Below are 25216 nucleotides of genomic sequence, written 5' to 3'. Positions count from 1 at the left end.
GTGCTAGGATGTTGCTTAGGATGGGGAATGATCCAAAAATCTACCTCCAAAAAGAAGCAGTACCAAGATATCTGACCAGGCTAAATATATTCTACCTTCAGAATCACTCAGTCCCCTTCCAAGGCTGGGCCATTATGGGGCATTTTTAAAAGAAAAGTGCCTGACCTGGGCTCTTGTATCATTTGAATTCACCAAATATCTGTGTGCTTTGCTGTGACAGGTGTTCCGCTAGGAGCTGGTTTATAGAGATGAACAAAGCATTTCTTCTATTCAGATTAAGATATTAGTTCTTAAAGTGGTTGTCAGGGTGTGGATTTTGGCAAAACAAAATAGTTTGTCTGAAATAAAATATGGAAGAAGGCAAGTTTGTTGACATTTTCATTTGTCAGAAATGCCTTTGTGCTAATTTTGCACATTATGACTATGCATTGATATATGACAAGTAAAATGGGTAAAAATAAACATCAAAGTAGAAAGCTTTACATTTTAAGTATATTTTTTATCTTAATTTGGTATAGCTAGAGAACCAGGAGACTAAATAAAATGTTATTTGCTGACCATATCACTTTTGTTCGGGGCAGAATACAACAGTCCTAGATTCCGTCAGTTGTTTTTTAAGTTCAGTGATCACTTTACATAGATATTATTATTTTTAATTTTTGGAGTGGGTTGGGATTTTTCTTTGGTGAGAATGTGGGCATTGATCATACGTATGGGTAGAAAAATCTCATGTAGTTTCTCAAATTTTCTAAACTGGGAAAAATATGCAAACTTATATAATCAGTTGGAAGTCCACAAATCTTAAGTGTACAATTTGATAAAATTTTTACACATATACATATAACTGTGTAACAATCATCTGTATTTAGATATGAAATGTTTCCATGACACCAAGAGATTTCTTGGCACCACTTTCCAGTCCCTAACCATGGCCACCAAAAGTAACTGGTGTTCCTACATCTAACGTCATAGATTAGTTCTGTCTATTCTTGAATTTCATATGAATGGAATCATATATACTTGGTTGGGTCTGGCTTTTTCTGCAAATCATATCTTTGAGATTCTTCTATGAGGTTCTATTATCATTTGCCTCTGAAAATTGTCCTGTTGTATTCCATTGTTTGCCTAACCTGTAATTTATCCATTTTCCTATTGATCTTTGGGTTGTTTCTAGCTTTTTTATATTATGAATAAAACTACTATCTTTTTATGGACATATATATTCTTTTGGATAGACCAGGAGAGACGTGATTGGATGATATAGTGAGATTGTGTTTAGTTTTAGTAGGTACTGTGGCTGTACTAACATATATTCCCACCAGTAATATATGACAGTTTCCCTTGCTGCCATCCTTTCCAACACTTGTTATTCTCAAGTTTTTAAATGGTTAGTTATTTTGGTTTCCTTTTGATGGTATCTCTTTGTTTAATCTTCATTTTGCTGATGACTGTTGGTGTTGAACACCTTTTTGTAAATTTATTGACCATTTGGATATCTTATTTTGTGAAGTGATTGCTCAAGACTTTCATCTTTGCCTTCCTTTTTCAAATTAGATTTTTACAATTATTGGGTGGTCTGAGTTCTGTATCTATTTTGCTTATGAGTCCTTCTCCAGATACATGTACGGTGTGTCCTTCTCCCTTCCTGTGGTTTGCCTGTTTGTTTTATTAACACTGTCTTTCATGGAACAGAAGTTCTGAATTTTATTGAAGTCCACTTTGCTACCCTAGTTAGGAGCTTGTTTGTTTTAGGTGTAATATTTAGGTCTGTTACCCTTCTTGAATTAATTTTTTTTGTTTGGTGTAAAGTAGGGTCAGAGTAAATTTTTTTTCTATTCTGACACCTAATTTCTTCAGCATCATTTATTAGTGTGTGACCATTTATTATAAATTGAGATTTGGCAATTGTCTTAATTATTTTGGTTGTATAGTAAGTCTAGAATCTGGTGCTGTAAGCACTTTATTATTTTTCTTCAGATAGTTTTGGCTCTTTTTAGGTTCTTTGAAATTCTATGTAAATTTTTGGACTTCACCTATCACTCTGTCTCCCCTGCCTTCCCCATCCCCACCTGATGGGATTTGGATTTGGGTTGTATTGAATCTAGAGATTATTCTGGGGAGAAGTGGCATCTTAACAATATTGAATTTTTAAATCCATGAACTGGAATATCTCTTCATTTATTTAGGTCTTCTTTTATTGCTTTCAGCACTGTTTTGTAGTTTTGAGTGTAGAAATTTTGTGTGTCTTTCGTTAGATTTATTCCTAGATATTTGATAATTTTAGAAATGTTATTTCTAAATTTTATTTACCTATTTGTTGCATGTGTATAGAAATAGTTGATTTTTATATATGGACCTTGAATCCAATATCTTTGCTAAATTCAGTTGTTTGCATGTTTTAGTTACCTTTTGCTGAGTGATAAACCACCCCAAAATGTGGTAATTTAAAACATTTAAGGATGTATAGCAATGTGAACCTACTTAATGCCACTTAAAAATGGTTAAAATGGTAAATTTTTTGTTATTGTATATTTTTCCACAATAAAAAACTCCACACAACATTTAACTATTTCTCATAATTCTCTGGGTTGATTGGGTTTAGCTAGGACTTCTCTTGCTTCACAGGGTGCTTGTCCTCCAGGGCAGTGGTCATATTGAGGCTTGCCTGGTTTGGAACATCCAACGTTAGGTGCGTTGGAGTGTAAAGACTGAGCTCAGCTGAGACACTCTCTCTTTCTCTCTGTGAAGTCTTGGGGTGTCTCCACAAGGCTTTTCCATGTGCTATTTCTACAAGGATATCCACAATTATTAACTTACTAGTCAGAGCTGCTTGAAATAGCTGTCCTCCTTTTTCTGGTTTGGGCTCAGAACTGGCACAGAATGACTTTTGTTGCATTTTGCAAGTTCCTTGACCAGCCTAGAATCTTTGGCAGATGGGATTATACATGGGTTGGGATAACAGAAAGTGTGTTGTACTGGGGTCATCTTTGGTTACTAGCTACCACAGCCCATTTTTTGGCCCCCAGTGATCTTGTCTTCACATAAACGGGGTAGACGCGCCTTCCTTTCAAGATCAGGATTTCATCTTTTACTTGGTCCAGATCTGGGTGAGACTTCTGTTTATGGTCCCTCACAAGCAGTTCTGGCACAAAGACCTCTGAATTTAAAGCCAGTCTGACATTCCCTCCTCCAACATACAACGATGAGAAAAGGGTATGACACCGCAATAAGTAACTCCCATTCAATGGAGTTGAAAACGGAGGCACACGGTAGTCACTGGTTCTTAGCAATTGAAAGCCAGCAGTGGAAGCTGAGAGATCCCTTAGGAGGTTCTTCAGGAGTAATTTTGTGAGAGATGACTGTGGCTTGGGCTCATAGTTGGCAGTGGAAGTGGTGAGACATGATTGAATTCTGGATATTTTGTGAATGTAGACCAGATGTTCAAATAGATGGATGTTATGTATAAGAAAAAAATAAGACATCAAAGATGACTTTAGGGTTTTGGCCTGTGAAATAAGAAGAATGGAACCATCTTTTACTGAGATGGATAGGAAAGACTATGAGAGGTGTATGTTTTGGGGAGGAAATCAGGTTATAAAGTTGGGTAAATCAAGATTGAGATGCACATTAGACATCAAAGCGTAGCTGTTGAGTAGGCAGTTAGATATTTAAATTCATAATTTAGGGGGGATATTTGGGCTGTTCTTCTTGTAAGGTCCTAAGGGCAGAATAGTTTCATTTACTATATTCCCCATCTGGCACTTGCTCATGCTACTGGAAGGCCACTTAGGCTATTCTATTTTTAGATATGAGGTTCCCAATAGGCCATGAGGTCCTGGAGGACAGAGAATAAGTCTTATCCATTTGCTGTGCCCAGCAACCAAGCCATTGTCTTTCACATTACTAATATGCAATAAATGTTTGTTAATTTGTGTTGAGTAATTACATATCTATGCCAGCTTTTTAGCTTATTTAGCCATGACATATAGCCTGGGTGATACTTTTAAACATAGGTGAAAATGTCTCCCAGCGCTTAAATAGGCAACACAGATGTTCTCCTATTTGATCTATAGTTGGAAGGTTTTTAAATTTACTTTTCTTTAAGTTTTAGTTTTTTACTTAGGTGATTTGTGCACATGATAAAGGGTATTAGAGGAAAAGTAAGCATCCCTCTTACCCTGTGTCTAAGTCGTCCCCTGGTTCTATCCCTGGGTGTAAGCAATGTTACTGTTTCTAGAGTATCGCTATATACATATTCAATGAAGTATATATGTGTATATCACCTATTATTTTTTATGTGAGTTATCACATACTATATTCTTTTCCATACTGAAACTGCACTGGCAATGTGAATGGCAGCATTCTGTGTGGCTTAAACAAGTGTTTCTCAACCAGGGTACTGCTGGCATTTCCTGGGATGGGTCCAGGGATGCTAAATGGCGTGGATTACAAGACATAGTCTATCACAATGAAGCTTTTTTTTGGTAAGCTATATAGCTTAGAGGTTGTTTCATATTCAGGACATGCAAATGTGTAAAGTTTTAAAAAAACTCATGAAGTATTTAAGAATTAACTTTCCTTATGAGCACTATTTATTTACAATGTTTTCTGGTTACTTAGCTTCCTCATTTATATAATGGAATAAATCATTGTCAAATCATTTTTGGTGAATGCCTGGTAAATGCATAGAACTTTTAAAAATGAACTCTGTGACTATACAGAATTTAGAGAAAAACAAACTCTCGTTTCTATATATGAATCTAATAGTTTACAATCGGAAATATTTCTGACAATTGTTGGTTATTTTGGCTTCATTTCTTGAATACTGTCTACTTTCACTTCCTTGTAAATTAGAATAAAAAAAGAGGTTGGGGCCTAGCTTGGTAGCTCACTCCTGTAATCCCAGCACTTTGGGAGGACTAGATGGGAGGATCAGCCTGGGCACCATATTAAGACCTTTTCTCTACAAAAAAGTACAAAAATTTAGCTGGATGTGATGGCACACACCTGTAGTCCCAGCTACTTGGGAGGCTGAGGCAGAGAGATTGCTTGAGCCCAAGGAGTTCAAGGCTGCAGTGAGCTATAATGACACCACTGCACTCCAGCTTGGGCAACAGAGCAAGACCCTGTCTCCTAAAAAACAAAACAAATTTAAAAAGAGGTTGAGAGCTATTTTAATGATTTAAAATATTTTTAGATGTACTTCATGCAGCTACCTTTTAATCTTAGTGATAAAATTCCAACTTATTGACAGTTTATTACTGTAATGTTTTACTTCATTGCTTAAAATCATTCTTGAGGTTTAAAAAGGTTTTATCCCTAAAAATTAACTTTGCAGTCATATATTAACTATTCATTTTGTAGCTTACTATACCTTTTATAACTGTGATCTTTTTTGATTTGATTTTTTTTCCAGCAGCCATATAAAATATTAAGATGATATTATCTGCTATTTATAATGTGTGAAGAAACAGAATGACTTGTCTGGAGAGGTTGCATGGCTATTTGGATGTAGAATTACTGCCTGGTCTTTTGTCTTCTAAAATAGGTCTTAACCTCTGTGAACCAAATATATGCATTCAGAAATATACATCTACTCCTTAATCCTGAAAACAGATTACTCCATTTCTAAAAATCAGATATTCTAGGCAAAAACTTTAATGAAGAGCCTGTTTTTGGGTTTCCAGATTTAGCTGATAAATGTATATGTTAAGTTTAAATTTCAGATAAACGATGATTTTTTTTTTAAGTAAAAGTGTGTCCCATGTGGTATTTGGGACACAGTTATTAAAAAATTTTTCATTGGTCATCTGAAATTCAAATTTATCTGAGTGTTGTGTATTTCATCTGGCCATCCAAGCATATTTCCCACTGCAGGTTGAGTATTTCTCACCTGAAATGCTGGGGACCAAATGTGTTTCGGATATTGAATTACTTTGAATTTTGTAATATTTGAATTTATACTTACTGGTTGAGCATCCCTAATCTGAAAATCCAAAATGCTCCAATGAGCATTTCCTTTGAGCGTGATGTCAAAAAGTGTCAGATTTTGGAGCATTTCAGATTTTCAAATTGGAGATGTTCAACCTGTATTACAAATGGGAAAAACTATAATGTGTTACATATTAACTCCAGGCCTTTTACCAGTTTCTTATAGCAAAAATAAACCGCAGTAAAGACATCCATGTGTAAATAACAGACTACATGTTGGATGTAAATGCATAAAATATCATTCCCTAAACAACAGACATTTAATAATGTTAACAACAAACAGATGTTTATAAAAACACTGGTGGCTCTCCTAAGCATGATTGACATCCAGAACTATATTCCCTTTATTGATGCTCTGTGCCCTTCACAAAATTTGTACAACTGGTTCTGATGTTTTACTCACGGTATTTGAAAACTTTTTCCTCAAATCTTTTTGATAAAAATGTTTTATTGAGTTTGGGTGTTGTAAATATAAAGTTTTCCTCTATTAATATGAAATGAAAGAATATTTTGAGAGGTATGTATGTCCTATGAATTTTGAGTATTAAAAATTAAGAGATGTTGCGTAGGGAAAATATTAACTGGGCACATACTCTGTGGCTATGTGTTTTTCAAACAGTGTTTCTCTTCCAGGTTTTAGGTGACAAACATGGGAATGCTTTGTGGCTTAATGAAAGAGAGTGCTCAATTCAGAGAAGAAATCAGAAGGTGGTGGAAGAGGCACCAAGGTAAGAGTCCCTTCCAGTGAACATTTATAAAATAGCCTGTTTTTATGTATTTTTTATGTTTCTTTTACTTATTGGCTAAAATTGCTTTAATATTCACGTATACTCTATTCGTGCATATTTTTACAAGTAAGAATTTGTCACTTGATTTTCCTCAGTACTTTAATACATAAAAGTGAGGGAATACTTGAAAAAGAAATAGGTTTTTATTAGCAGAAAAGTTGAGTAGACAACTCCTCAAATAAAAGGAAGAGTTGATTTTCCTATATGTTGGTGAAGGCTTCATAAAGTTGGTCCTGGCTGGGCACAGTGGCTCAGGCCTGTAATCTCAGCACTGTGGGAGGCTGAGGTGGGAGGATTGCTTGAGACCAGGAGTTTGAGACCAGCCTGGGCGACATAGCCAGACCCTGTCTCTACAAAAAATCAGCCAGATGTGGTGGTGCTTACCTGGTCCTAGCTACCAGGGAGGCTGAGGCAAGAGGATCACTTGAGCCTAGGAGTTCGAGGTTACAGTGAGCTATGATCGTGCCACTGTACTCCAACCTTGGCAACGGAACAGACTCTGTCTCTTAAAAAAATAAATAAATAAAGTTGATCCTGAATTTATCCTGCCATGAAAGGGCTTCTGGGGTGTGTTTATTGGAAATTCCTTGATTTATCAGAGTCACTTTGGGTACTTCTTTAGGCCACCTTGTATGTATTTGGTGTAGCAATTTCATGGAGCTGTATTTCTATTTTGATTCTAGGTTTGTATTGTATATATTCTGATATTCTCTTTGTTCTTAAAAATCCTCAGTTGAGTGTACATTGTTATTTTTAATTATCAGGCACTGAGAGATATGGCCAATTGTAGTTTTAATTAGGATAGCTAACCTGTCTTGAGACAATGTGGATATAGTTTCTTAAAAGAATAGGTGTGAATATGAGTGAATTTTTTAAATTTTATTTTTTATTTTTAATATGAGTACATAAGAGTAAATTTTCAAAGATAGAATAATGGTAAAAATTAAACCTTATTTTTGTTATATTATTTTTTAAAAATATTGTATAATAGTTTTAACACATGGTCCCCAAATCCTTTGACATTTCTCTGATTGAGCAGTGAGGGGAGGGGTCTGTGACCCACTCCCTTTGATTCTGTGCTCTGTGACTGCTTGACCAATAGAATACATAGAAATGCTGTACCAGTTTCCAGCCCAGGCCTTATGAAACTGCTAGCTTCCACTTCCTGTCTCTTGGGATGCTTGTACTTATAAACCAATCAGTGTGCTGTGAAGAACTGCCCACTGTAGCCTACACAGCGTGTGAACATTTATCTCATGGCCTGGATCAGGATATATGAAGGAAGGAAGAAGAAAAGGCCAAAGGGAATCCTCTCTTTAGTACGACACAGGAAGTTGCCAGTGTTGATTATTTTGCATTGATCTGAAGTTGGGCATTTAGCTGGGGAGGCTTGGAAATGTCTTTTTTCCTTAAGCAACCATGTGCTCAGCTAAAATTTTAGTACTGTAGTGTGGAAGAAGGAGAGAAAGGATTCTGATAGAATAGTAGTAGATATTTCTTTTGTAATTTTGTGTTTTCTTGCCTATCTTATCTCTTCCAGTTCAACTAACTTTCTCTCTTTATTTAAAATCTACTTAAGTTTTATCTGGGATAGAAATCCTCCACACACTGGAAACTTTGAATCATGATTTTTATTTATTTATTCTCTCTGCTTAGAAATGTAAGTTTTTCATATCAGTATCTTACCTATTCATTTAGAAGAAAAGAACATTTAAAGCAGTAAAGATCAAAATGAAAAAACTAGAACTGATTATTAATAGTGACTTGATATGCATTTGTGCATTGTGAAATGTTAAAATAAATGGAATATGTAGTTTTCAGTTCCTAGAGTAAGAATCTACCACTGTGCTTTGAGGGCAGTGCTAGGGTTGCTCCTATCTTTGAATATCATTAGCAGAGTTATGACAAGGGAAAGGACAAGATCAAACTGGGCAAAAATAGAGTTTACCCAGCTACACTGAGATTCTCCAAATGTTGTGATAGTAATCTTTAGTTGGGTTTCCTTCTTTTGGTTGCATTAGTTTTGTCAGCCAGTTATTGCTAAAATGTCATCTATGCCTATATATTAGGTTAATGCATGACTATGTTTATAATAGGTAAATAAGATTCATAATATCTAATCCCATCCTGATATCATCCAGAGGGAGACAGTAGGAAATATACTTCCATCTGTGAGGTGTTCTTGCCCCCACCCCCACCCCAATCCAACATGAATCTGTTCAGGGTTCTAGCTCTAACTAGTAGTTTACATGAAGTATAAATATAATATGAATGTTAAAAGACACTATGGGGTTGGGTTGCATGCAGCTAAACCAAGAATGTGAGCAATGAGACAGAAAAATGACCAGTCTTGGCCAAAAAAAAAAAAAGTAAGAAGACATTACAGATTAAGAGTTTTAAGATGCAAAAACCCATCAAATGTAGTGTTTGGACCTTATAAAGATATTTATGAGATATTTAGGGAAATTTGAATACAGACTGGATATTGAGTGCTCTTAAGGAGTTCTTGTTAATTTTTTAAGTGTGGTTGTGTTACAAAAAAGTATGTATCTCATAGAAACAGATATGGAAGTTTCTACGGGTGAAATGATATCTAATTTGAGATTTACTTTAAAATAAAAAAAATAGGTGGGCCTGATAAAGAAGTGGGCACATAGCATAGATAAATGCACAATGGCTATATATAATATTAATAATTGAGTAACAATTATTGGAGACAGGTGCATGCAAGTTTAATAAAAATTTTACAATATATCATCTAAATTTTACTCATCTGAGAATAATTTTAATCTGCAAGCAGAAAAAAGTTTTGTTTCTCAGAGCCTTTTTTCACAGAAGCAAAAATCTGTGAAAATGGAACTGTTTTAGTTTAAAATGCCTACTGGAAGGTGATTTTGGTATTTTGAAACAAAAGTTTTAGGATTTATTAGATGTACAGTTGATTCTTGTTATTTGTGGCAGTTATATTCTATGAAGGTGCTATGAACACCAAATTAGTGAATATTGGACAATTGCTCCTAGGCAAAATACAGGGTTAGGTTTCTCTGAACCTCTGGTCATAAAAGTTTTGCCAGTGGATTAATACATAACCTTGTTTTATGTGTGTTTCTGTTGAAAGGCACCTTATTTAATATTGTTGATTCATAAATAGTGAACTCACAATTCTGGCCAAGAAGACTCTAACACATGTCTGAGTAAGCTTATCTCACACATGTTTTCCCCATAAGGCATTTCACAGCCTTCTTGAGCTAGGAACACCAGATAGCACTTAAGCACAAAGCTCAAGGGGCCATTGTAAACAGTGAAATCACACACACAAACACAAAGCACAAAAATGTAAAAACGTGGCATTAAATAGACCTTGAAAAGGACACTTGTTTACAGTATGAGCATTGGAATAAGAAGGCAGAGCATCACCTTGTTCAACCTCAGCATGTTGGGAGTCTCAAATTTTTTGCCTCTCTGCGCTTGTTCATGAATGACCATGAGAGTGCCTTAAGTATTGATTTTGGGGTTACAAATAAATTTTAGCAAGTAGGCAAATTTGCACATATGAAATCCATGGACAATGAGGATTGAATGTATATGTTAGTTTCTAAGACTTTATTTTTCTCCTAGTTTTTGAATATACATGTTAAATTCTACAAGTTAAAAAATTGTTGTATATTCTATAAGTAGATTGAAGTTGCAGTATAATGTGAAAAGTTCAAATGTTAGTTTTATAAAAATCCAAAGTTGATTTATTTAAGAATGTTTTACTTAATAATACAATCAGCATATATTATAAAATGTATGTAAAGTATATAATATGAACTCTAAATTTGATATAGATGATGTGTATCTGAGTAAACTTTAAGAACACTTTTATGTAATGTACACAAATGATAACTGGATTTTTATCCAAAATATAGACTAATATTCTTTCTGTGTTTATAGCATTTTTTTGGATGCTGAAACTCGAAGAGCAATGGGAGAACAAGCTGTAGCTCTTGCCAAAGCAGTAAACTACTCCTCTGCTGGAACCGTAGAGTTCCTTGTGGATTCAAAGAAGAATTTTTACTTCTTGGAAATGAATACGAGACTCCAGGTAACAAATATTGGTTTTCATTCCTCTCTATGCCTCTATACTTTACCCTTCCTTACCCGTCCCTTTTTGTTTTATAAAAGTTAAAAATCAACTCCATGAACTGTTAAATAAATACTTAGATTTTATGCTCATGCTGAGACATCTATTGGGAATGAGATCCCACTAACTTAAAGTTTAGTGTCTAGACCTCTGCTTTGTCACTGTTCTGCTTGGAATGTTGGAAATTCTACTTTGTTTTTTTTCTTGAACCTTTCTAGATGAACTGTATTTGTGCTGTTAAGAGAAACTACTCTGGATATTATAAATAGAAAAGGATTAAGTTATTACAAAATCTTTGTGAGAACAGAGGAAGGAAGGGTACCCAGAGTAACTTCCAGGAGTGACTCCTGCAACTATGCCGCCCAACCAAGCTCCCAGAGGAACTGCTTCCTCTGCCACAGTTATGAGGCTGAGAAACCAAGTGGCTGCCCTTGGAACTGTTGACTTTAGGGACAATCCTTCCTTCCTTGGTGCCAATCAATCTCAAGAAGTTACTGGTGCTATAACTGGGGCCTTTATTTCCTTCTTCCTTGAACATACCTAGAGCACAGTGCATTATTGAACATATTACTATAAATCTATGTGAACATTACCTGGATCTAGAAGTATAAAAAAGCCAGCCCTTTTTACCCCAAACCCCATTTTCTTCTTCTCAATTACTCCCCTCCATCTTCCCTAGAGCTATCTCTTGTTCTGATTGAATTGCCAATTCCTAGCGTTTCCATGTAGTTCTTAATTATGCATACCTAAACAGTATAATTATTTTTGCCTGTTTTTTAAGCTTTATTATTAATGGGATCATATAGTATATATTCTTTTGTGCCTCTGGCTTCTGTGCTAAGTGTTATATTTATGAGATTCATGCTGTTTCATGTAAGTCCTGTATGACACTCCTTTGAAGAAAATGCCACTATTTATTTATCTATCCAATTTCTGTAGATACTTTATTTCCAGTTTTATGGAATTTGTATTAGTTTGCCAGGGCCACCATAGCAAATGATCATAAACTGGGTGGCTTTACATAACAGAAATTTATTCTTTCACACTTCAGGAGGTCAAAGTCTAACCTTAAGGTGTCAGCAGACTTGATTCCTTCCAGGGAGAATCTGTTCATGCTTCTCTGGTGGTTGCCGTTAGTCCTTGGTGTTCCTTGGCTTGTGGGAGCATAACTTCATTCTCTGCCTCAGTTGTCACATGGCCTTTTCCCATGTATCTCAGTGTCCAAAGTTTCCTCTTTCTATAATGACACCAGTCATATTGGATTTTGGCTCCATCGTATTTCAGTATGACCTCATCATAACTGGATAACATCTGCCACAATCTTATTTCCAAATAAGGTCATATTCACAGGTTCTGGGTGGACATGAATTTTGGAGGGACATTATTCAATCTAGTACACCATTCAGAAAACAAATATGGGCTATAGAGATAGAAATTAGTGGTTGTCTTAAGACTGGGGTAGGTGAGCCGGGGGATTGTGGGCTGATAGTACCACGGGAGAGACAGAGGAAAGACATACTCACACCTGAGAATGGGTTCAGCCCTTCTTCTATTAGGTCTTTAGGGGTGAGGAGGTGGGAGGGGGTGTTTGAGTCACTCCAGGCTTGAGCTGAGTAGAGCTTAAGTTTTCCTGATGCTGTGGTTATTGTTCATGTACCGCTGGGTTGCCTGAGAGTTTTTCTCCTTTGCTATTTTGTCCTTAGCTTTAGGATTTTCCTCTAGTTCTGTGCTTCACAGAAGGTGTGTCTTCATGGTCATGCCTCTTTCCCAGAGGTAGACTTCTTTGGACCCTTGTTAGCCTGCTGATGGGAGCAGGAGTGGTGTTGTCTGTTGTCTTTATGCCTTGGTCTTAGTCCTTGTGTCCTTGGAACTTTGGGGTAGGTTTTCCTCAGTAGTCCTGCCTCTCCCCCAGTGGTAGGGAATCTAATGGTCTGGGCTTCAGATGGTTCCTCTGCCATTTCCTGATGGTTATCTTTTGCATGGTATATCTTCTTCATCCTTTTACTCTTGACCTGTCTGTATTCAGACATTTTACATGTGTCTCTATAAGCAGTGTATAAATTTTTAGCCAAGGTTGATAATCTTCGCCCCCCACCCCGTTTTTTTTTTCTAAGACAGGGTCTTGCTCTGTCACCCAGGCTGGAGTGCAGCTCACCAACTCCTGGGATCAAGTGACCCTTCTGCCTCAGCCTTCCGAGTAGCTGGGACTACAGGCGTGCTCCATGGCTTTGATAATCTTTGTCTTGTATCTTGACCATGTGCTCAGTAGAAAGTTAACGTAAACTCTGAAATATTTGAGTTTAAATTTATAATTTTTTAAATGCTTTTTGTCCCACCTCTGTTTTTTTTCCTTCTCTTTCTTTCTTTTGCAATATTTATTATTTAATTTTTTTCCTGTACTAGTTGGGGGGTTATATACACTTCTGATCTTTTGGTAGAATTTATAGATTACAACGTACATTCTTAACCGATCAAATTTAGTATCAATTAGTATCTTTTCACCTGACCCACCAGACTGTACAGGGAGCTTAGAATATTTTAGTTCTGTTTCTCATCTCCTGACTTATGTGCAGTTATCCTTCACAGGCCATTTCTCTTATTGTTTTAAATAGTCACAATTCATTTCATCGTACCCACATATTAATGTTTTCTTTTCTCTTAATTTTTTTCTATAAGTTTATTTTAGAGATTCACTTGTTACAGACTCCTTTTGTTGACAAGTCAGTGACTTTATTTTGCTTTCATTCATGAAAGGCAGTTTTATTCTTATAGAGTCTTAGTTTGGCCAGTATTGTTTTCAACTCATTGAAAATATTATGTCCCTATCTCTGGCTATTTCTAGTAAAACTTCCACTCTAATTCTATCTTCTGCTTATTTGGATATAATTACTTTTTTTTTTGGTAGAATTTATAAATTTCTATTTTTCTTAGATTTTCTTCTGTTTTTCTCTGATTTGTATACATATATACTTGAAATTCATTGAATTTTTTGTCTGTGGATTAATGTCTTTCAATATTTGTTTTTGAAAATTCTCTACCACTAACACTTCTGACATGATCTCTTCACTGTCCTTGTGGATTTCAAGTTTAAAAAAAAATATATATATATATGTATACATAACTTGAATTTAGACCTTCTTAATATATCTCCTGTGTTTCTTACCCACTCTTTGATATTTTTCATCTTTTTTGTATAATTTCTTCTGACCTGTCTTCCATACTTTCTCTTGAGCTGATTTAATTAATTAATCACCCATCAAATTCCTAATTTCATTTGTTTATATTTCAGTTCTGGAATTTCTATTTGGTTCCTTTAAAACTGATTCAGATCAGGCGAGGTGGCTCATGCCTGTAATCTTGGCACTTTGGGAGGTTGAGGTGGGAGGATTCCTTGAGACCAGGAGTTCAAGACCAGCCTGAGCAACAGAGTGAGACCTTCTCTTTTAAAAAAAAATTAGCTGGGCATGGTGGCACATGTCTGTAATCCCACATACTCGGAAGGCTGAGGCAGGAGGATCGCTTGGGCCCAGGAGTTGGAAATTGCAGTGAGCTATGTATGATGACACCACTGTACCCTAGCCAAGGTGACAGAGTGAGATCCTGTCTCAAAAAAAAAAAAAAAAAAAAAAAGATTCAATGCTTTTTATCCTTTTTCTTCTCCTATTCCATCTTTAATTTTAGCTTTTATTTCTTTGAACATAATTAGCTTAGTTGTTTTGTAGTGTCTGTCTGATATTTTTGATATCTGACGTCTTGTGACTATTTGTATTATCTGTTTTTTATGCTGTTTCTTGGTTGTGATGTATAGTTCCTTGTGTACCTTATTACCATTGACTGTATTCTGTCATATACAGTTATTTTAGAAATTGGTTATTTTAAATTTTGTTTTACTAATAAATTGAAACCTAGGATGATGGATTCCTTCTTATAGAGATTTTTAATTTTTTTCTGCCACGTGCCGGTAGACAGTAGTATTTTGTGACTACGGCAATCTAAGCTGAAAGTGTGAGGTTCCTTGGATTTTCAAAGGGGTGCATGACCTGACTGCAGTTCTAGAGAATGGTTGGTTTTATTCCAGTTCACTCTTACCTTGAAGTTGCCAACAGTCCTTAATGGCCTCCAATTAAAGTGGGGATGGTTTACTAATGTTCTTTCTTTTGGTGGCCTCTTCTCTCTGGTTGTACTTTTAATTTCTTGATGCCACCAAAAATATAGTTTAGATTTATAATTGTTTTTTTCCTGGAATAGAAAATGCCTTTAGGACAAAAATGGTGTTGAATGTTGAGTTTACATCTCTGTGTTTTCATCTTTTGGATTTTGGCTGATAATTCCTTCCTATGTTCTTACTCTTTGATATTTTTAATAAGATCTCCTCCTACTCTGACCTACCCAGCTGTTACCTAGTCCCCAGTAACTGGGAGCATAAGTCCCCATCTGATGTCCATTGAGGTATATTATGCCTATAGATTAAATAAAGCTGTGCTCTGACTCCCAACACCCCCCTCAAAAAGCTGTTAAGGAGGTAGTGGAATGATGTTGTGTGCCTCACTGCCACCTCACTTTTTCCTTCCAAATCTCAGTGCATTGGATTGACATGTCCAAAACCTTACCCAGTCACATGGAGAACTTCAGCTGCAAGGGATTCTGGGATAGGGTTTTTAACCATCTATATTCTTCAGTTTAAGAGAACACCCTAGAAGGAGTTTGAAGGGAAGGTCAAGTACCAGTCCACCATATTCACATGAATAAATTTCTAATATTTTATCTAAATTATATACAAAGAGTTAAAAACATTCATGTATTGTAATGGTAAAGTATAGCTATCAAATAATGGGGTTGATTTTCATTCAGTATGGTGGAAATGATGTGTCTAGATGCATTTTTAGAACAATATCATCAATATTTATAGTATTTATATAGATATTAACTCAGTTTGAAATCACCTTTTTAGTCTGCATTCTACCTTGTGAATATCTGTAGAAGTGAGAGAACTTTGGCTTTTGGAGATTAATTTGATTTTGATTAAAAATATGTTTTTATAACTTAGTATATCTAATTAGATAATTAACTGAGAAATGTTTTTTTATTAAAGTGGAGACTTTATTATGTCATGATGAAAACAATATCTTATAATATTATTCTGAAGACAATTTGAAGTGACTGTAAAACATTTATATTTAATTCCAGACCCAAGAGATATATGATTGTTTAATTAAGGTATCAGTATTTATATAAAATTAACAGTATCTTTTTTAGTGTGTTCTTTTACTGTGTTCTTGTATTACTTTTTCCATTTGTTTCTGACTTATCTCAGCCCTCAGGTTCATTGACATTTGTCCCATGGTCGTTTTTGGTATAAGACCTAATAGTTGATATTTATATCAAATAATTCTGTTGGTCAAAATCATCTGAGTACCTATGTTTTGTATGTTGGATAGCTTACTAAGAAATTATATTCTATGCCCTCAAAAATGCTTATAAATGAGTTTCAGGAGAACAAAAATCAAATTGACAAAGATTTCATCATACTAGATCTGATAGTGCCTAATTCCTTGCTGTTTACTGTCACACTTTGATACATTTGCCTCCAATTTAGTGTTTAATATTTCTTTTCTCTCTTGCGTTTACTTCCAGTGGCTGTGATCCTGTTACCAGAAGAAATTAATTTTGATTTTTAGAATGCATCTGTGTGATAGGGGATATAACTGAATGGGAGCATGAAAGAATCTTGGACTTCATGAGAATTCAGAAAGCCATTCTTACATATTTAAAAGATTTCTTTCTGATAATGCTTAAACAATCCAAATATTCTTTTAATAGTAGATTTCCCCTTTCAAATTTCTTTTTTAAAAATAATTTTTATTTCAAATGTATTGTAATTGTAAGAGGGTGCAAGTGTTCTCATTACATGGATGAATTGTATAATGCTGAAGTCAGGGCTTTTAGTGTGCCTGTCACCAGAATAGTACCCAATAGGTGAGTTTTATCCCTCCCCCCTTCTTAGTTTCCAATGTCCTTTACTCCACTTTATGACCATGTGTACCCATTGTTTAGCTCCCACTTAAGTGAGAACATGTGGCTTTGTTTTTCCATTCCTGAGATACTTCACTTAGGTTAATGTTCTCCAGTTCCATCCAAGTTCCTGCACAAATTTCTTTACTAACCTTAAATTATAATACTTAAGGCACATTCACCAAATTCTTTATGTCCTAAGATATATGTTATGTCTAATTAGTGTTTCAGTTTGAGCCTGAAGGGCTATAATTTTCTTTGTTCCTTTTTTTTTCCTCCCTTGAGATTTTCTGATTGAACTGTCACTTTTTCTGGCTTCATAACTTGTATGGTTTTTTTTTGGTAACAGAAATATGAGTAGCATCTTCACTTGCTATAGTTCCTTAAGTGTGAAATTTGACATAACAATACAGTTTCCCCATAAAGAGCTATAACACTAAGAAAGTCACCAAGTTTGGTGCATAAATACTTGGTTCGCTTGACTGGTTTTGTTCTCAGTCTGGTCAGATATGTATCGGAATTATCTATGCTAGCCCTATATATTATTGCTTTATTTTTTTTAACTCACTGTTTTTCTTTTGCTTAAAGATAAAATTCCAATGCTTTTGCCTCACAATACAAGGTTTTTTTGTGTCCCTAATCTCCCCTCAGAGTCTGTTTCTTGACAGTGCCAGTCTCTACCCTGTGAGTTAGGTGGGACTCCTTTCTTTTCCTGAGGTGCCTTTCAGTTTGACCTCTGTGTGCCTCCTGTCACATCACTCCCATGTCTTGGAATGGTCTGTCTCTTTTGTGGTAGAAACTCACCTGCCTACCTACCCGCCCACACACCTCTGTCTTCCCTCTCTCTTCATTTCTCTCACCACCTTACCTTCTCTCCACACTTGAAAGGTGGCTAGCTAGAAATGGTCTATAAAAAATATGATTTTATTAAAATGCTATTTTAATGAATTTTATTACAGTAGTCCCCCATTATCCATGGTTTTGCTTTCTGTGGTTTAAGTTGCCTGCAGTCAACCTCGGTCCAAAAATATTAAATGGGAAATTCCATAAATAAATAATTCATATGTTTTAAATTGCACACAGTTCTGAGTAGCGTGATGAAATCTCACACCACTCCACTTATGTAGCCTGGGATGTGAGTCCTCCATTTGCCCAGCAGGTCCCTGTTGTAGATGCTCTGGCCAGTGGGTCACTTAGTAGCCTTTCTGGTTATCAGAGGTTATCAGATCGACTGTTGCTATATCGCAGCACTTGTGTTCAAGGAATCCTTATTTTACTTAGTAATAGCCCCAAAATGCAATAGTAGTGATGCCGGCAATTCATATACGCCAAAGAGAAGCCATAAAATGCTTCCTTTAAGTGAAAAGGTGAAAGTTCTCAATAAGGAAAGCAAAAAGGTCATGTGCTTAGGAGGTTGCTAAGTTCTGCAGTAAAAACAAATCTATCTGGGAAATTGGGAAGAAGGAAAAATAAATTCATGCTAGTTTTGCTGTTGCACTCAGACTGCAAAAATATGGCCACAGTTTGTGATAAATGCTTAAGATGGAAAAGACATTAAATTTGTGGTTGGAAGACATTAACAGAAACGTGTCCCAGTTGATGGCAATATGTATCCCCCGCAGATAAGTGGGGACTGCTGTATATGTAATTTGCTTGAATAATTTTAGTTTCTTATTTGATTGAATGGTAATACTCAGAATTGAGTAATACTTGGAGATGGGGTCACTTTAGGAAATTAGCCCTTTGTGATACTGTCAGGAAGCAATGGCTTTGTGAATATTTTCACATTTCTGTGGGGCAGGGACTTTCTGAGCAAAGACCCTGGCACCTGGATTAAGGGCTAGCAACCCTAAAGGTAGAATGCTCTGGAGAGAATGTCTTATCTTTGACAATCCAGGTTGGTAAAATAGAGACCTTCTCCTTCTATCCCCTAGAGGATTTGTTTACATTACAGAGCAAAGTTTGCATTGCACTTTCTAGCTCCCTGGTCCTGTCCCTCTCTCTGTCTCCCTCTATCCCCTTCCACTGGCTCCCTCTTTCTCTCCTTCCCTCTGTCCCTCCAGAGTTGAGGTGGGGCAGATACAGCAGCAACTTTCACTTAAGCTCTGAGTTCAATAGTCTGGGTATTCTCCTGTGGTACATACCCCTCTGTAACCACATTGCCCCATGGGGAATTGGGGTGTGGGGAGTGAGGCTGAGATGCTCTGTGAGTAACAGTTGTTCTGTTCTTTGATCTAGAAACCATTTTTTTCCCTTGGCAGGATCAACAAATAAACACAGATATAAAAACAAAACAGGTATGATTTATAGATATTTTCCCTTATCTGTTGGCTGTCATTTTGACTTTGTGTATTGTTTTTCCCTTCTTATGCAGAAAGTTTTTATTGGTATGCAGTTTAATTTTTAAATCTTCTATTTTATGATTTCTAGTGGTGTGACATAGTTAGGCTTTCCCTGCTCCATGATGGATCAAAGATTTTTCTTTTATGTTTTCTTCCAGTACCTATTTCATCTTTCATAGTAGAATCTTTGCTTCATTTGGAATTCATTTTATTTTATTTACTTTTAAATGACTGTTCCAACAATTATTGAATAATCAGTCTTTTGTGCAATAATTAGAAATGTCACCTTTATTATATACTTAATTTTTGTATGTATGCAGATCTGTTACTTGACTATTTTTTTTTAAATCTTTCTGCTTATTCATGTGCTAGTACCACCCTGTTTTAGGTATTACATCTATATATTATAATATGGCATCTAGTAGAAGTATTCCTTTCTCCTTACTGATTTTTCCATATGAAAAATTGGCTTTTTGGATTAGTTTATTTATATTTAACAGAAGAAAAATTAGAATGATGGAATTGCTGAACTACTAGATAAATAGTTGTAATTTTCTACAGATATATTAATTCTTAAAATATGTCCTTTAGAAGAAAATGATTACAAAAAACGTATTTTTGCCATTATTTGTCTTCATATTCCAATTTGAAAGACTATATTCTTTCCTTTTTGCAAAAAGTAATGGAAATTGGCATACTTACATTTAATCCTGTTCTTCATTTTTGCACTTTTATTAGGTTTACATGATTGTGACATTTACTTTCTTTTCTGTAGGCATGGCTGTCCCAGGGGTTTCATTTTACTTTTGTATTTAATCTTGTTTTCATGGTCACTATCAGCATCTTACCACAGCTTCATGATTAGTGAGTTCTTTATTTTGATTCATTTTATGGGGGTAGGTTCTCTTTTTTAATCAAGAATTTATCTTTTAAAGGTACCCATGGGTACTCTGTTCTTTGAATTCTTAGATTGGTGGTAAGGTTATGCTTATATGTGAAGTCTATTTCACCTGGTTATAAAGTTATGGGGTTTCCAAATAGAGCTGAGTTAACTTGTTATCATTGATCCAGTATTAACCCTTGAGTAACTACCAAAACCTATGAAGGAAAGGAGAGGAGAGAGGGCTGGGAGAGCCAAGGCTCTTTGAACTGATGTATGTGGGGTGAGTGAGGAACTGCAGCTTTGGGCAGGGAACCCAGCCAGTACTGCTAAGGGAGAAAAAATCTAATTTCTTCTGAAATTCTGAATATAGAATTCTGGATTAGACATATTTTTTTCTTGAGCATTCTGAAGACCTTGTGTTGCTTGCTTTTAGTTTCTACTGTTGATATTGAGATGTATTCTGATTCTCAATTCTTTGTTTAAAATTTCTCTTTCCTTGAAAAGATCTCCTCTTTGTCACTACGTGTGGCTAAAACTGCTAGTTGTCTACCAACTTCTGCTGATAAGGAAAAATGACTTTTACCTTACCTTTTAATTTATTAACATTTAGACCCTTTTGGTAATTTTCTTTTTGTTCATAGAATAAATATTTAATTAGAGATAGTGATTTTTCCTTTTGATGTTTTGCTAGATTTTGTGTGCTAATATTTTACATTGAATTTTTATTTCATTTTAAAAATACTGTCTTTACCAGATTTGAGTAATAGTTGTATGTATTTTTTGAAACTAATTATGGGAGTATCATTTCTTTTCCTAGGGTATAGTTAAATTAATAATGAGCATTATCAGTTCTTTAAAATTAGAAGTCAGATGTGAATCATTTGATATTAGTATCTTTTACAATTGTAGTACTTAAAATATCTTTCTATGGTAGACCTTCAGTATTTTATGAGGGAATGCCATCTATTAAAAGTCAAGATTATTAATTGTTTTATTCCCCTGTATCTTTTCTTTTTCCCTTTCTTTTTAAAAATCAAATCTATTTGGTTAAGAAAGAGAAATGAAGTTTGTCATCATCATTTAATTTTTAAAATTAACTTTGTTTTTTATGGTAGTATTGGTTTTACAGAAAAATGAGTGGTAAGAACAGAGTTCCCTATACTTCCTTACACATCCCCCACCCCCATGCCTTGTTTTCCTACTTAACATTGTATTAGTGTGGTTTATTTGTTACAATTGATAAGCCAATATTGATACATAGTTTTTCACTAAAGTCTGTAGTTTACACTAGGGTTCATTCTTTGTGTTACACATTCTATGAATTTTGACAAATGTATCCACCATTACAGTATTATACAGAGTATTTTCACTGCCCTAAAAATATTTACATCTAAGACATCTTGGCATTTCTTTCCTTATTTCTTTTTGGTTCTTTCCATCTTTCTTCTTTTTCCTTTCCTTTCCTTTTCCTTTTTCTTTTCTTCCCCTCACTCCTTTCTTCTTTTCCTCCCGCCTCCATGTGCCTGTCTTACTTTCTTTTCCTCCAGTTTTCGTACATACAAAAGTACTTAAGAATAGCAAGAGTAGTATGGCAAAGTCCCGTGAATCTGTAACCTAGCTTCATATTTACTTTCACACGTGTGTCTTCTTTTCTTCATTTTTTCCTCTCTTGTCTGGAGTATTTTAACATAAATACCAGACATTATATAATTCATATTATTACTTCAGTATACATCTTTAAGTTTTCCTTGCATTTCTAATATTAATGTATATTTTTGTATATTTATCTATAATATAATTTGGTATGTGTAGGTTTGTGACTATTCTACATGAATTATATGCCTTTTATCTTTATATAATATCTTTATCTTGTTTAACTGTTTTCATCTTAAATCTCACATTGACTCATAGACTCATATCATGTTGCATCACCTTCTTTTTGTTTTTGTCTGTTCCTTTAAAGTGCCTTTATCACTTATTTTATTTTTTTAGTTTAGAAACAATTTTTAAAAAAAACAATCTGACACTCTTTCTTTTAGTGTGAAAATTCAGTCCTTTCTTTTTAAAGATTTGATTTTATTTATTTCATCATATGTTTTAAAAGATTTTTTCTGTTGTTTTCCATTTTTTTGCTTTTTCTTTCCTTTCCTTCTGTTTATTACTTGAATTAAATTGCTAATTATTCCTGTTGTTCTCCATTGATAAATTGGAAATTCTGTCTTTTAAAATTTTATTTATCTTTCTATTCAGACGTTTTCTCTATTTCTAAAGATAATATAACTAGTTCCCTCAACTTTCCAACATTTAAAATTTACTAAGATATTTTAGTACTTCTAAGCTGTTTTTTACTTTCTCTTGTCATTTACCTCTTCTCTTTCCAAAGTCCTTTTTTTTTAGCTATGTATAACCCAGACACATCTCTCATTATTTGCTATATTTTCTTCATTTTTCTTCTTCTTTGAGACTTCTGCTCTAGTTCATTTGTTTGTTCAGAGCATTATTTCATGAAATTTCCTCAGCTGGAATATGTGGAATATATGATCTGAAATGCCACATTCTCAAATGTAGCCCTGAAAAGGAAATGATATTTTGATTGAGTATAAGATTCTTGGATTCCAGTTCTTGTCTTTCAGGAGTTTATGAATTTCTACTGTGTTCTAGCTTCTACTGTTAAGTCTGATGTCATTCTGATTTCTTCTCCATTGTAGGTAATGTATTCTTGCTGTCTGAAAGCTGGCCCAATTTTCTTTTAATCATTGTAATTTGGGGATTTTTTTTTCCAACCAGCGTATGCCTATGTGTTTGTATCCATCAACCCCACCTTTTACTCCGTGTCCTCTTTCAGTGTGCAGAGTTAAGTATTTCTTCGTTTCAGAGGAAGTTTCTTCTGTTATTTAGCTATTTCCTTTCCTCATCAGTTAGTTTTCTCCTTCTAGAACTCCTGTTTTTTGCAGGTTAGGTATACGGGATACATTTCTTTCATGATAGCTCTCATTTTATATAGATCCTATTTCTTGATATTATTTAGGTTGATCTTCCAGGTTACTAATTTGGGTTGCGACTGAATTGTGTAATTGAGAAATCACATTATTTTATCTCAGAAAATCTAATCATATGTTCAGGCGGCCCTCTGTATCTGGGGGTTCTACATCTGCAGATTCAATCAACTACAGATTGAAAATATTTAGAAAACAATAAAAAATGAAAATTCACCTGATGCCATGTGCCTGTAGTCCCAACTACTCAGGAGGTTGAGATGGGAGGATCACTTCAACCCAGGAGTTCAAGTCCAGCCAGGACCCCATCTCTTAAAAAAAATTCAGTACTAAAAAATAATACAAATTAAAAACAACTATTTACATAGCATGTACATTGTATTAAGAAGTATAAGTAATCTAGAGGTGATTAAAGTATGTGCATAGGTTATATGTAAATACTATGGTCATTTTATATCAGGAACTTGAGCATCCTTGGGGGTCCTGGAACCAATCTTCTGGGGATACCAAGGGACAGCTGTGGAGGTGTGTGTGTGTTTGTGCTTGCATGCATGCATGTTCATTGCTACTCTTAAGTTTTTTAAGTCCCCCCCCCCCCCCCCGCCTTTGGATAAAATTGGTTTTTCTCCCCTGCCTTTCAGTGGCTCTGTTTCACTTGGCCTATATAATCATTGTTCTGAATGCTTGTTCTTTGGTTGGCTGGTAAACTCCCTACCATGGTTGTCCTGTGATTGATTTGGGGTTATCAGTACTGAGTTCTGCTTGTTGTAATATTCTAAGTGGCAGTAGTCCTTCAAGTGGTTGAAGATACAACTGTATCTACTCTGGAGGCCTGGAAGAGCATATCTCCTAGCATTTTCATCATATCAAGGACAGAATTCAGCTAACCTTTACTGACTACTTAGATTCCTTGGCAAAGAGACTGTGGACCCTTCTGGAGACGTCATTGACTTTCTCCTCAAGGTCCCTAGATCTTTGCAAGCCCAACTGTCTCCTTTCACATTCTGTTCCTTTCACATTCTTCCCTAGAGTTCTCTGGTGCTAGTTTCCAGGTTCAGTCAGCAAGGGAGAGGAGTCCGTTCTCAGTTCTTGGCCCTCATCTTCCCTCAGATCTTGGTGTTTCCTGTGTCCTTAGCTGCTCAGCAGCTTTGGGGAGATAAAGAGCATAGAGTTTGGAGTGGAGTGGTCATGAACAAGGCTGGTTTTGATAGCATACCAGAGCAGGAATAGCTAACCTGGGGCTATCTGGATCTCTCTGGTGATCTTTAGGGGAGTCTGTGGATGCACTGAAATTGGATGCATGGTTTTCTAGGGAGAAATTCAGGTTCTGAACCCTAAAATGGTTTAGAACAACTATAGGTGACTGATAGGGAACTTATTTAATCATTGTTTTTGTTAATTGCAAACATCCACTATTTTCACTTAGTGCAAGTAAATCCTGGTTCCATTCCTTCCTCGTATGACTTTAAGCAAGTTCCTTAACTTCAGTTTCCTCGTTTGTAAAATGACAGTAATTATAGCACTTGCCTTATAGGATTGTGAGCATTAAATGAGTTAATATATTTAAAATGCTCAAAATAGTACCTGATTTATACCAAGCACTCATTTCTTCCTCTAACTGTAAGAATATTTTTGCATGTTATGTTTGTTAAACTTGGTTAACATTTTTACTATTACTATTGTTATTACTAGTAAAGCCTGTCAGTAGTCAAAGATGGCATTACTTACAAGTTAAGTAATAACTGTCTCTTCTAAGGATGTTTATATAAGAGTCTGGGAAGAACATGGAGATGGAAATCTTCTAAAAATGAAACTGATAGATAAAAGTGTTTGCTACATTGATAAGCTATATCTGCTTAGATTTTTGTGCTAAGATTAATTTTAGGATCCTGACTACACCTTTCCAAATTCTAGCCTGTGTGTCTGTGTGTAATTATTAATTTCTAAATTCTAGGTTATTTTTAGATGTTAGGTTTTTGGAAAAGCAGCTTCTATATGGTCTTCAAAGACTACAGGAGTTAGAAAATTCTCAAATAAAATCTTGAAAAGTAAATAATTAAATGCCCAACCATGGTCAG

At 35.1% G+C, this 25216-nt stretch overlaps 1 protein-coding gene across 2 annotated transcripts in view; it reads left to right on the top strand.

The window, feature by feature from the left end:
* The window catches only part of PCCA (propionyl-CoA carboxylase subunit alpha), a 364494-nt gene that overhangs the window by 135375 nt on the left and 203903 nt on the right, over window positions 1-25216 (top strand). The window contains exons 11-13 of one of the 2 annotated variants that reach the window (XM_045567353.1): window positions 6625-6719; window positions 10716-10866; window positions 19179-19214. In XM_045567353.1, the coding sequence (XP_045423309.1) occupies window positions 6625-6719; window positions 10716-10866; window positions 19179-19214 (282 nt within the window). The remainder of the gene's footprint in view (window positions 1-6624; window positions 6720-10715; window positions 10867-19178; window positions 19215-25216) is intronic. The other variant, XM_045567354.1, reaches the window with a different exon arrangement.

This window comes from Lemur catta, chromosome 13 (genome assembly GCF_020740605.2).
Source record: "Lemur catta isolate mLemCat1 chromosome 13, mLemCat1.pri, whole genome shotgun sequence".
In the NCBI taxonomy this organism is placed as follows: Eukaryota; Metazoa; Chordata; class Mammalia; order Primates; family Lemuridae; genus Lemur; species Lemur catta.
This window is presented reverse-complemented; position numbering and strand designations above follow the sequence as displayed.